The sequence below is a fragment of the Phaethon lepturus genome, unplaced genomic scaffold (genome assembly GCF_000687285.1).
Source record: "Phaethon lepturus isolate BGI_N335 unplaced genomic scaffold, ASM68728v1 scaffold15615, whole genome shotgun sequence".
NCBI classification, from domain to species: Eukaryota; Metazoa; Chordata; class Aves; order Phaethontiformes; family Phaethontidae; genus Phaethon; species Phaethon lepturus.
The window spans coordinates 1-12727 of NW_010538495.1; the positions used below are offsets into that span (position 1 = coordinate 1).

The window sequence follows — 12727 nt, forward strand, 5'->3', positions numbered from 1 at the left end:
GGCCCCGAGTGAGCCCTCTCCCCCCCGGGTGCTGTGTGACGGTGGGGTCTGGGTTCGCTTTGTTTGTTTTTGTCAGATGTGAATCCAAATGGAGCACTCGGAAGGAGGCGAGCAGAGCCGGCAGCAGCAGCAGCCCTGGGGGAAGCTGATCCGGCTGGGTGCTGATGAGGCAGAGCCGCACGTCTTGCTGCTGAAAAGAGAATGGACAATTGGTCGGAAGAAAGGTGGGACAGGGACAGGCTGCGGTGGCGTAGGGCGGTGTTCCGGGGACGGCAAGCGATCCCCCTCCTGGCCTTTAAAACATTGGAAGGTGGACTGAAACTAGTTGGATTTGGTGCTTTCAACTGTTGGAGGGCTTTACAGACGGTCCCTTATTCCTAATTTACCTCTTGGCTCTGTGTGAAGAGGAAGTTTTACACTGACCTTTTCTTTTTTACCAACTTGTGACATTTGCACGTTTGAAAGGGAATATGCCTTTTAGGTTGTCTGTGACAGTTTGTACAAACAAGAAAAAACGATTGTTGTTTCAGAAGAGTTTCTGTGTATCAGTCCTGTTTATGTTCTCATTTTGTTTCTGCGGTTAAAATAAGTTGGAACTGCAATGCAAAATGCTTGTGCTTCCCAGAAAAGAAAACGCCCACATGAAAGCCCTTAATTCTTCTGGCCATATAACGATTGCTAAGAAGTACTGAAAGTTTCTCTGAGAGTGGATTTGAAAGCTTTATTCTCAGAGTCGAGGGCTATTACTACTTGCCTTTATTTTAAAGGATTTCATGCTTACTGTATTTAAAACAATCATCGCAGTGATTTAATTTTTTTACTCGTCCCTGACAGCACTAATTTTCAGTTTCCTCTTGATCAGTTCAAGCTATTTGACTGACCAGTCATGTTCTGTAAATAGTCCCAAACACACACCAGATGCTATAGATCTATGGGACATTCAGATACTGTATTGTAGGAAAAATGTTTTGCCTATTTACATTTGGTAATATACATTTAGATTGCTTATCATTATCTAAGCTGTAGGTAAAGTTCTTCAAATTGAGGTCTAGTAGAAATAGAGATCTTGCAGAAAAAAAAAGTTTTGTGTGTTTTACTGCTTCCATAACTCCTTGCTAATGGATTAATAAAATAAGTGTTTACAAGAATTGCCAAGCTTTGGGTCATAGGTATTACTTAGAAAAACTTCAGGAGCATTGGAAATGCTTGTTTCAAGCATTTTGTCCTTCCTGTTCCCATATGAAAGTAAGTCTAGCTCCATAGAATAGAATGGGAATGTTGGCATGCTCCTGAATAAAATTTAGTCTGCTCACTTTCACTGGGCCTCCTAATATCACAAATCATGTGGCAACAGTTAACTCGGTAGCTGTTGATTGTTCCTTCAATATTAGGAGTAGGTTAGTGATAAACTGTCACCAGCATATCTAGTGGCTACTATTTTCCTTCTGGATACGTTGTTCTCGCAGGCTGAGATTCAGTGCGCCTACAATGTGAATAGGTGAAAATGAATCACATTTGTTAATTGTAACTTTTATGTAAGCAAGTACTTTGAGACATTTGTGAGAGATGTTGGTGTCTTACACAGAGGAACCTTGATCATTGCCTTGAACATTCAATGTTAAAGTGAAGTAAAAATACTAGATTTGCTCAGAGCCCTGGAGTCACAGGCAGGAAGGTTTCTGTCATGTCACATTGTGATTACAGTTCTTCTGCATATCCCTAAATCTGAGTTCTGGATTTTTAATCTCCCTTCAGCTTTATTAATGTAATAGCACTGTCAGCAGCGATGAAAAAAATTTCCTATTTAAAAACAAAGAGAAGAAAAAGACTTCAACATAGAACGATGATACTCTTTTATTTATTAGCTGTTAGTTCCTACTACTTCCCCCGAATATACTGGGATGAAGCAGAAGTTAAATCCAATAAAACAATGTTACAATGATGTGGAAAAGGAGCTGGGTGCTCTGTGATGTATGCCTTGAGAATTTAGATTGAACTCCTCAAGTATGTGTGAATTTATCTCTACCACTCTAGAACAGAGTAATTGTGATTTGATTTCCATCTGTAAGGGCTAAGATTGGAGGGGTGTAATGAAAACATCTTGAAATTGTTGAAATAAGCTTATATCAGCACATGGAGCTATCTCACTGCTTGTATTTATGTTTTACATACTTGACTATGATGCTGCCTATATGCCAGTGGAAGTTTTGAACTATTGCAGATGTACATGAGTCAGTTTGTGCATTTATAGACATGTAGAATGCTGATCTGTCTGTGTGATGTATATTTTTAAGCATGCTGGAAAATCTGCTTTCTTTTTAAGGTTGTGACTTATCTTTCCCTGGCAACAAGTTGGTGTCTGGAGATCACTGTAAAATCATAGTGGATGAAGAATCTGGTCAAGTGTCACTGGAAGATACAAGGTTTGTTCTCCTATGAACTTCTACTCTTATCTTCTTTTTAGTCTGTGAAGTACAATCTTGTGTATTGCTCAAGGCATCAATAGTAAATTCTTCACTTTTTTGTTTCTTTTTTTTTCCTGCTTTTACATCCATGTTTGGCTCTTCCTAAATTTTTTTTTTCTTCTACAAGGGAATTCATAGTCTACTGGATGAAAAATGGTGTAATAGTTCTGTAGCATATTTCTTTAGACTTGTGAAAAAAGTGATGCCAGCATTCTTAAAAGCTCTAAGCTTGAGTGTGCCTCACTTCAGGCACTTGCGTAGGCAATGAAATACCTGCAGTGATGATCTCAAAGCATAAAATAGATGTGGAGTAAAAATCTGTACTTGTTATACAACTTCCTGGTATTCAAAATATCAGTAATCTATGTACCATCGGTATAGTAGTAGTCTAGCAGTTGTGGTGGGCATGTCAGATGGAGATCAGAGCCTATTCAGTCTAATTTAATAATAAAAGATGTTTGCTAGATTTTTACTGTTGATATTTCAGGTTTGTTTTCTTTTCTTTAATCAGAATTTGTTTTTCTGAGTGTTTCTGTGTTAAGTTAGGGGTGTGAGAACTAAGGCCCTTTATGTAGAAAGACTTAAGCCCATATCTCACTGGAACTACTGTTAAAAAGCTAGAGCTAATTTAGTGGAACTACTTTTAGTTTATAGAGTTAATTACATACTACTTCACATACTGAAGACCAGTGAACTTGCTATACTGGTGAGGGCTATTTCCTGTAGAGTTCTAAGGCTACTATGGGAGTACAAATAGCACTGCAGGGGTTGTGGGTGGTTTCCAATGGTTTTTAGTTTGTTTTCTAGTATTGTCTATAAAATTTGAGATAGGAATTTGAATGGAATGGTATTTCTTAGGAGGAGACTGTAAACGTCTTAAAATTTTCATCTGTGTTATTTTTGACAGGATTTTTTGTCTAAGATTGCAGAAAGCTTCTTGTTTATTACATTTCAAGAATTCCGTGACATTTTAAAATGCTTCTGTAAACCACATTCTTCTTCTGCCAGGTTATTGCAGTCAATAAAGAAACAAGTAATACTTTTCTGCCAGCTCCCCCTATTTTTCATGCCTGTAAGGCATTTTACCCAAAGACAAAGACGACACTTCAAAATATATTGATGTACATACATAAAGAGGAAATTTTGAGGTTTTGAAGAGTATCATGCTGAATCCCTGTTCTGGCATACCAGAATGCAATTAAATGTATTGTTCTGGTAGCTCAGGGTTAGTATCAAATACCTGCTGAGCCTCTGACAAAAAACCCTCCAAGAATATTCTGAAAAAACTTTGAACTGTCTAATTGTATGGCATGCACATTTTTTGGGGCCACTGGCAGAATATATGAGCTTTAGTTGATATTTTTCTTTCATCAGAATTATTGCACCTCTGCTCCTTTTCTGTCTCTTGATCAATTAGTAGCTATATTGATATTAAAAGGAGTCTTTCAGGGTGAGGAACTCGCTTCTAGATATTTACATGGGCTGTGCATTTCTTTTTATTTTATTTCCTCAAGTAAAAGGGAACATATAGAATTATTCAGGTTCGAAGAGACCTCAGGAGGTCACTTAGTTCAAACTCTGTCAAAGGTGGGCCATCACTGGATTTGGGTTTATTTTTTAGGCTTTCTCTAGTCTTGAAAACCTCAAAGGACAGGGATTCTGTAGTCTCTTGGGGCCCTTATCCAGACTTCCGTTGTCTTCACAGTGCATTCTGACCCAAAACTAGATGTAATATTTTAGATGTGGGCTAATGAGTTTCAAGTAAAGGGGAATAATAATCACTTCACTTGAGTTTCTGACTACACCCCTGTTAATACAGCCAAGTGTGCTGTAGGCCTTCACCTCTGCCAGGGCATGCTGCTGACTTAAGCCTAGGCCTAAGTCCAAAGCATATGATCTTACACTTAGTCATAAGATCCACCAAGAGCCTTTGCTGGTTGGTCTCTTTTGCAGGTGGTTATTCCATCCCAGGTGCAGGACTTGGAGTTTGTCCTTATTGAATGTCATGATGTTCCTGTCAGCTCATTCCTCTAGCCTGCCTAAGAGCCTCTGTATGGCAGCTCAGCTCTGTCCCTGCTTTGGTGTCATTTGCAAGCTTGATGAGGGTGTATTTCCTCTCTACTTCTAGGTTATAGCTAGAGAAAATAATCAGGATAGGTCCCTGGATAGATCCCTGGAGGGCTTATAATCCCAGAAACTGCGGGATAGAATGCTAAATTTTAGGGAAAAAATATGAGGCCTAGCTAGGATGTCCAGGAATGGCTTATAATTGTCACTCAAATGTTACCCCAAATTTCAAGATGTTTCAAACAACAAATCAGGCCATGTTTGCCTGTCATGGCAGTCTCAGAGCATAGCTGTAAATCTAAGCTTGAGAAAACCGTCCTAGTTTCAGTTGCATGTAGCTGGTAGAATTGGTTTAGACCAATGTCACAGAAGTCATTAAGGTTTGAAAAGACCTTTAAAATCATCAAGTCCCACCATTAACCCAACGCCACTATGCCCACTAAACCATGTCCCAAAGTGTCATGTCTACACGTTTTTTTAACACTTCCAGTGATGGTGATTCCACCACCTTCCTGGGCAGCTTGTTCCAATGTTTGACCACTCTCTCAGCAAAGAAATTTTCCCTGGTGCAACTTGAGGCTGTTTCCTCTCGTCCTATCACTGGTTACTTGGGAGAAGAGACCAACACCCACCTTGCCACAACCCCCTTACAGGTTGTTGTAGAGAGCAACAAGGTCTCCCCTCAGCCTCCTCTTCTCCAGACTGAACAACTCCAGTTCCCTCAGCTGCTCCTCATAAGACTTGTGCTCCAGACCCCTCACCAGCTTCATTGCCGCCCTTTGGACACACTCCAGCAATTCCATGTCCTTCTTGTAGTGAGGGAAGTATGTGTGTCAATACAAGCTAAAGGAATTGTGAATGTTGCAGAAACATTCCTGCCCCCTTTTTTTTCCTACACACACCCTGAGGCAGAAGGTGCAGCTAGCAGAAAACTAGCAAAGCCAAATTAAAGTTATTTTTCTATATGATACATTCATGAAAGGTGAGGCTTGTTACAATGGTGGTATAATAGAAAGGCTGCAGCTATGGAGTGCTACCAGTTAGCTGCTTATGCATGTTACACTTCCATGTATGTAACAAAAAGAGTAAGATCCTTTATGTGTTCTGCTTGCCTGTGAGTTGGTATGAAGTGTGGCTACTATTTGCTGAATCAAGAAACTAAATGGGCTGATATGACTTGCAGAAGACTATCTGTTCTTCCAGTGTTTGTGCTGAATATCAGATGAGCTCCAAAAAATTAATCAAGCTGAAAGAAGATTTGTGAATGTTTCAGTTGGCAATGCAGATGCCCAGAGTCCCAGAAAAATACTGCAGCATCAGCTTTTTCTTCTCTGAAGTGGAAAATAGTTTGGAAACATTGCTGTGGTCAAGCTCAGATTTTTCTGGTGAAGAGGAATGCATTGAAGGAGGCAGCTAGTGTGGGACAGTTAAACTGAGTGGACTTTGTTTCTGTATGGCAGCTAAACCAAAGAATATCATCAAATATATGTAGACAGCCAGCATTGGTTTTTATCTCCGTGGGTAGCATAACGAGTTCTTCGATCTACTTTGGAAAGAATTACCATAAGTTTGCAGGTGAAAGGAAATGTGTAGAAAAGTCAAAATTATTGAGTAAATAGAAGTTTGGAAGTAACAAAAGCCAAGAATTAGCAAATAGTACAATAAAATTTTCCCAGACTTGCCCTTTTTTGGGGTATGTTTCTGCTTTATTTTCAAAGTATGCACTAGTTGCTTTATACTGCTTGAAGGAAGATGAATTTTACAAGCTGACCTAACACAGTGGATGCAGTAGTTGGCTTGCCTTAAGTAAAAGCAATTGTAAGAGTCTCAATTTTGAGATAGAAATTTTAATGGCAACCAAGGACATTTTTTTTAAAGACCTCCTCTTGTTGTCTTCTAGGTAATTTTTTTTAAAGGATTCTAAGTAGTAAATGATGTTTCAGAGCACAAAAGGCATATTTACACAAGGCTGATACTCATGTGACACGCAAGCAGATATTCCCTTTCTGTGAGTAAATTGGAGGCTGATCTTCAATTGGTGCTGGTGTCGTTCCTGCTACTAAATTTTCCTCACCCTACCAGTCAAAACTATTTCTGTGAACATTAAAAAAATGGAGACTGGCACAGTACAGAAGAGATTCTGTAATTTACTAGAATTCAAAACTCATTTCAGTTTACAAAATGCAGATAACTTCTAAAACTATTAACCCAGAAGTTTTACCATAAATTACATTCTTTTCCTGGATGGATGCTAGTAATAACTAAAAAGTAAGACTGGCATTTTTCTCGCAAGGATACCAAAGTATCTTACAACACATAGATCATTCACCTACTTCAAAAGTAAGCCTGTTCTGAGTGAGCTGTTGCTGTTCACATCAGTTCTGCACAACAGCTGAGATGGGGAAGTGTAGGTAATGTAAGGTTCATAAATCAAACTGTAGAGTCATTGACTACATTGGAATTGAGTCAAGGCCTGACTTTTTTTTCTTCCACTTTTAAGAAAAGTGACATTGGGACCTTTTGTGACATTGTTTCACAGTGCAGACAATTTATATCTTATAGAACCATTTCTCTTCTGCACCTCAAAAATTATACAGCCAGTTGGTACCAATTCACCATTAAGTCCCAATGAATGGAATGTATCATATTTGAGATTCTCGTTGTACTTTCTACTTATTTTATGGGGGCCTTTAATTTGAAACATCAGAGGTATGTACAAATGTCATAATTTATCATGTATGCCTGGTTAAAAAATACCCACAACATTAATCTGGTATGTCACCATATCTGTTAAATGCCTCATGCTGAAGCTTGAAACTTGAAATGAAAGACTAATACAATTATCTGGGGTAGCTGGATATTTTTTTCTCTTTGATTATTGTCTGAGATATAAATACAACTACTTCAGTTTGCTAATGTATTTAAGAAAAGCTTGTATTTTTCTTTGTTGTGTGCTATCAGTTTATTCTTAATTCCTTTGGGTTCATGGATGCCAAATAATTAATTAGTCAGCTCTCACTGAAGTCAGTATAACTGTGCAGAACTAAAAAGATTTGACTGTTTGTAGTCAATTTGACAATTAAGGTCTTGGGTAGCTAGTTCTGCAGTTTGCATTGTGAGATGTAGCAGGAGTGGTTACTAGATAATGTGGTGATATATATATTTTTTGGTTTTTTTTCTTTTTCCAAGGATAGCTCACTTGAGTTCTTGTCCCTCATAACCGTCTTGGAACTTGGCAGTCATGACAGAGAAACTTCATAAAATACATTTTTGTGACTTTTTTTCCCCCCTATGTTTAGTGAAATATTGCGACTAGGAATTGCCTGTAGAAGCTAAACTTCAGTAGGAGACAATTCTCTTTACTTGAGTTTAGCTGTTTATTACAGAATAAGATCTAAACCACTTACGGCAGATGGGAGATGCATGCTTTGTTTTGCCTCCTGGAAAACTAAGGAGGTCAAATTTGATGTTTCCTAGTTTTGTTAAAGGACCTCTGGTAGGTTTCAGGGATTGTCGTAAGCTTTGCTGTTTCTTTGACAGTTGAAGGAGGTGCAATTTTTACTTCGACATAATTGTTTAAATATATTATCACTAGCATCGATGTTAAATTAAAAATGAGTATAATTTCTAAGAGACTGACTAAAATTCTTTTTTCCTCTAAATTGCTAAACTTTGGCATTCTTTTAGTGATGTCTCTGTTCTGCTGGCTCTTTGGTGCTTATGTCTTTCAGGCCAGTCAACATCTGTATGCTTCAGGTAAAAAGGCAAGCTCAAAATAGTTTTCTTGCTTAAAGAATCTTGAAGATTCTTTAATAGATTAGATATCAATGTGACCCAAATATTTTTGTTTGTTTCTAAATGTTTAAAGTAGCATTTTTATTTTTTTAATCTTGTTATTTATGTTGGATTAGTTGATTCAACCATGTAGATAGTGAAAGAAGTTGCAGAGGTAAGAGCAAGAACTGATACCTTGATCAAGACTTGCTGTAGTGATTCAGAAAGGCTTGCTTTTCCTTTTGACTTTTTAATGTAATGCTTTTGACTTCGTGTCCAAAAAGGTCAACAGGATGAAGTTCTAGTTTTCTTTCTCTAGTCATGTTACTAAATGACAAGAGATTTTTCCAGGTTGATTTTTAAAAGGAAAATAATGGGAAGGGAAGGTGTTTATTTCTAAATAACCATCCTTCTCCTCTACAAAGAAACTGGTCTGAGGAAGGCTGTTGTGTCTTGGGCACAAGTGGTGGCCTCCAGGAGGTGGCAGCAGAGGTTTGCTGTTATTTCATGCAACAGCTTGCTTTGCTGAGGGGAAGAAGCAGAATTTCTATTCTTTTATATTTGGTACTGTTTGCTGAGATTTTGAATGGCAGAAGTCTGAAGTTCTAGAATGCTGCAGCCCTGAAAGAGGCTTATTGCAACTGAGCTGGAACTATTCAATACTTGAATAACTTGACTTATTATAAAACACTAATAGCTTGTATATAAAACATCACCCATAGTGAAGGAGCAGAGATACCTCTATTAATAAGCAATGCTCTGCATTTTCCTCTTCCTCAATTTAATTTCTTCCATGAGTCTTGGAGTTTTTATCAATACCAAAATGATTCACTCCAACTCATCTTTTAAGTATGTATAACTGTTTTTTCCACCTTACTACTTGCTTTTGAGTTGCAAACAGCCTAAGTAACCTTGGTATTTTAGGGCTTTTTGCTATTTGAAGCAAGAGGGGAGAAAAATTAATGCCACATAACATCCCCGGCTGTGCAGGAAAAGTTCCTTTGTTGCAGAATGTCATAGGAGATTCCCAGTGTTAACTGTAAAATATAACCTAGAACTTTTTGAATAGAACTCCCTACTGCTCTTTCCTGTTTTATACTTTAAGAGTGGAGATTATTGTACAGAAACAATCATCTAATTATTTTGAGACATTGGCCAAATGTCAGGGATCTTTTGTCTGTCTGTCAGCTACCATCTCTTTACCAGTAGCTGCAAATGAGCTTTGAAGTCCTAGTAGCTCTGCACTTCTGTCTTTGCGACAATTTTTTAAATTTGTTTCTGGACTTTCTTTTTTATTCTAGCTTACTTTTTTTTTTTTTTTTTTGAGAGCCAATAGTTTTTCTTCATTAAAAGTGTCTTATGTTTTCCCTGCCTTCTCCTATGTAATTATGAAAACATCTATGCTAAGTTATCTTTTCTTTCTCTTTACAGTACTAATGGAACAGTAATTAATAAACTGAAAGTGGTGAAGAAGCAGACATACCCTTTACAGACTGGAGATGTAATCTATGTTGTTTACAGAAAAAATGAGCCAGAGAACAGTAAGTAAATTATATTTTTTAAATGGCATGCTTAGTAATTTTTTTTGAGTCATTGGAGAGAAGAAATATCAGTACAATGAAACCAGAGTTACTCAATTTTAAGACAAATAATTTGTTAATGTTTAAAAACAAGTCTCCATAGAAGAGGTCATGGATGTGCCAGTTTTCACAGGGACAAGTCTGAGCAACTGTCTGAAATTGAAATGTGCCTAGAAGTAGTTTTGGAAGAACTAATGCATGGAATGGTAACTGAGGTCCTGATCATATGCTCAGTGCTTCTTTTAGAAGTCAAATTACTGGGGTAGTTAGTGATACGTTATATATCGCATTAAAGCAATTTTTGGTACCAGAAGGAAAGGCTGCAAAAGTCTTTTTTTTGTGTGTGTTTTTGTTTTTTGGTTGTTTTTTTTTTTTTAAAGCGGGAAGAGGCAAAACGGGAGGTGGGGGGAGAGGACAGCGAAAGCCCTATAGTGAAAGTAGAATTAGTAAACCTGGAAAAATATTTGTGTGGCCTTAAAGAAGAATCATGCCTCACATGCCTGTAATTCTTTTCAGGAATTCTTTTCAAGATGATGCAATTGAAATAGCATAATTAGTTTTTTGGAAAAAAAAAAAAAAATTGTGGCCCTTCCTCAAAGGGTTTTTAAATAAGCCAAGCTGTTTTTGGGCAGGAAGTAATGTTCTTTCATATGTTCACTGGCTAGAAGTCAGGCACCAAGTTTTAGAGGACCAAGGTGGAGATGTAAATGCTCAGTTTTTGCAATGGAATGAAATTAATGAAAGATTTAATGAATGGTCTGTGTTGGCATCTGTCTTAAAGATGTTCATAAATTATTGAGAAATTATAACTATTGAGGCAGCAGAATTTTCATGTCGTACCTTTTCATTTCATACCATTTCATTTTATTCACTTACACAGGATCATTAAATCTAACACTGGCTGAAAAGATTTACAGAAAGAATTTAATTGCTCGTAATAATGAAATAACAGACAGGGTTCAACTTTGATAAATGGCGGGGGGGACAGAGAGAGGGAATGGGCAAGTTCTGTTTTTACATATGTATTGTTGTCCCCCAGTCAACTGCTCTGTTTGTTATTATGCAATTCTTTTAAGTATGATGTATGTAATATTTAAATTTCAGTAGAGATCACTCACTTTCTGGAAAGATTTCAGATGAAAGAGGCATTTTAAATGTTAATTCTCATTACTGTATTTGATAGCTCTGAAGTGGAACTTTAAGGTGAATGGACAGACTTCGTATGGTCATAAGCCACACTATTCTTGTGAAGACAATTGGATGTACTGGGAGATGGGAGGGTGTAGTATTAGATACATTTACAGCATGGTATTTAATGTAAAACATAAGACTATTTACAATTTTCTTGCAGTAATGGACATATGAACTGCTAATCTAAAAAAATTCTAGACATATACATACTTATTACTGAACTACTTCCTTTATGAAGTTGCTGTTAATTTACATAGTGACAGATCAGGCCTACTTATGCTGTTTGATGTAAATGTTACAAGAAACAGTGATAAGCTGTATTTGTCTGTATGGCTTGTTTATCGCACAAATCCTTTCTAAGATGGCACTATTGCAGTTGGTGCTTCTTGGAACAACTCATTTATGTGATTTTTCCAGGTACTTCACAATGAACTGAATCACTGATTTCTGTTTCGGTTAACAAGTATTTGAATTACCAAGCCTTCAGTTTTGCTTTTTCATCTTCTCCATCTTCAAAGACAGAGAGAGAATTTAGATTTGGCATGCCTGTTTGGACCTGGACGTTCTGAGTAGTTCTGAAGGAGACAATACTTTTTAACTTTTGATCAGAAAAATGGTTGCTATAAACTGAGAGTCTTATTTGCTTCTAGGTGGCTGGAGGTGAAAAAAAAAGTAGTAAGTTAGGGGGATCCTTGGAACTGTATTAAGCTGAAGTAGGATGGAGAAGAAAGGGATATTTTCCAGTTGGTTTTATTAATAGATAGTAAATTAGTTTCTGGATGAAACTTATGGCATGTCTTAATCTGTATTTTTCAGAGCTCATGTATCTCACAAACAAATGAAATAAAATTGATCTAAGAAGTTGAGAAGCGAGCTCAGAAATAGTAAGCTTCTTCAAAGAACTTTCACTGAAATATCAGTAAAAATACAGTTTGTTCTGACACAGAGCAGATTTCAGGTTTAAGAAATTATTAAGCCTCTGGTTCCATGGCTGGCACAAGTTAAGCGTCACACAAAAGTTGCTCTGCCTGAGAAGAAAAAATCTTGCTGTGCTGTTCCTAATTGCCTCCTAAGTCAGAGTATTAACACTGTACTATAGAGGTGACTCCTCATTTGCCTCTTCCATTGTCAGACACCTTGGGGAAGCAGCCACTTGTGAATAGAGGTTGTTTATGTGAGATTAAGGTTACTGAATTTTTATTTAAAGATTCTGATCAATACTTTTCAATCTCTTTCAGATGTTGCTTATCTTTATGAATCCTTAAACACAAAACATGATGCAACTCAAGAACCAGTAGGTAAGGAAGTAATTCAAGATCCATGAAGAGGAGCTAAGCTCCAATGACTAATGTAACCCTCTTGAGAGAGTTCGATTCCTTGGAATTTTGAAGCCATGATGTGGTGACTGTCACACAGATCTTTTTCTTTCCTTTCCCCCCTTCCAACTGTAGAAGTTAATGTAGAAAACCAATGCCATGTGACCAAAGATACCTCAAGTACAGGAAGAAGTAATGATGAGACACAAATTACCTCATCACCATCAGCTACTCAGTCTTGCTATGAGGAACCACAGCCATCTACTTCTACATCTAACCTCTTTAATGCTTCTTCTACCTCTGTTATTGAGTCTGCATCTGTTCCGCAGGATAA

The 12727-nt window shown here is 37.4% G+C and overlaps 1 protein-coding gene across 2 annotated transcripts in view; it reads left to right on the forward strand.

The window, feature by feature from the left end:
* Positions 1-88: 88 nt before the first annotated feature.
* CHFR (checkpoint with forkhead and ring finger domains, E3 ubiquitin protein ligase) overlaps positions 89-12727 on the forward strand; it is a 23312-nt gene continuing 10673 nt past the window's right edge. Inside the window, exons 1-5 of one of the 2 annotated variants that reach the window (XM_010286836.1) lie at positions 89-224; positions 2324-2423; positions 9738-9847; positions 12316-12375; positions 12523-12727. In XM_010286836.1, coding sequence (XP_010285138.1) covers positions 89-224; positions 2324-2423; positions 9738-9847; positions 12316-12375; positions 12523-12727 — 611 coding nt within the window. The remainder of the gene's footprint in view (positions 225-2323; positions 2424-9737; positions 9848-12315; positions 12376-12522) is intronic. The other variant, XM_010286837.1, reaches the window with a different exon arrangement.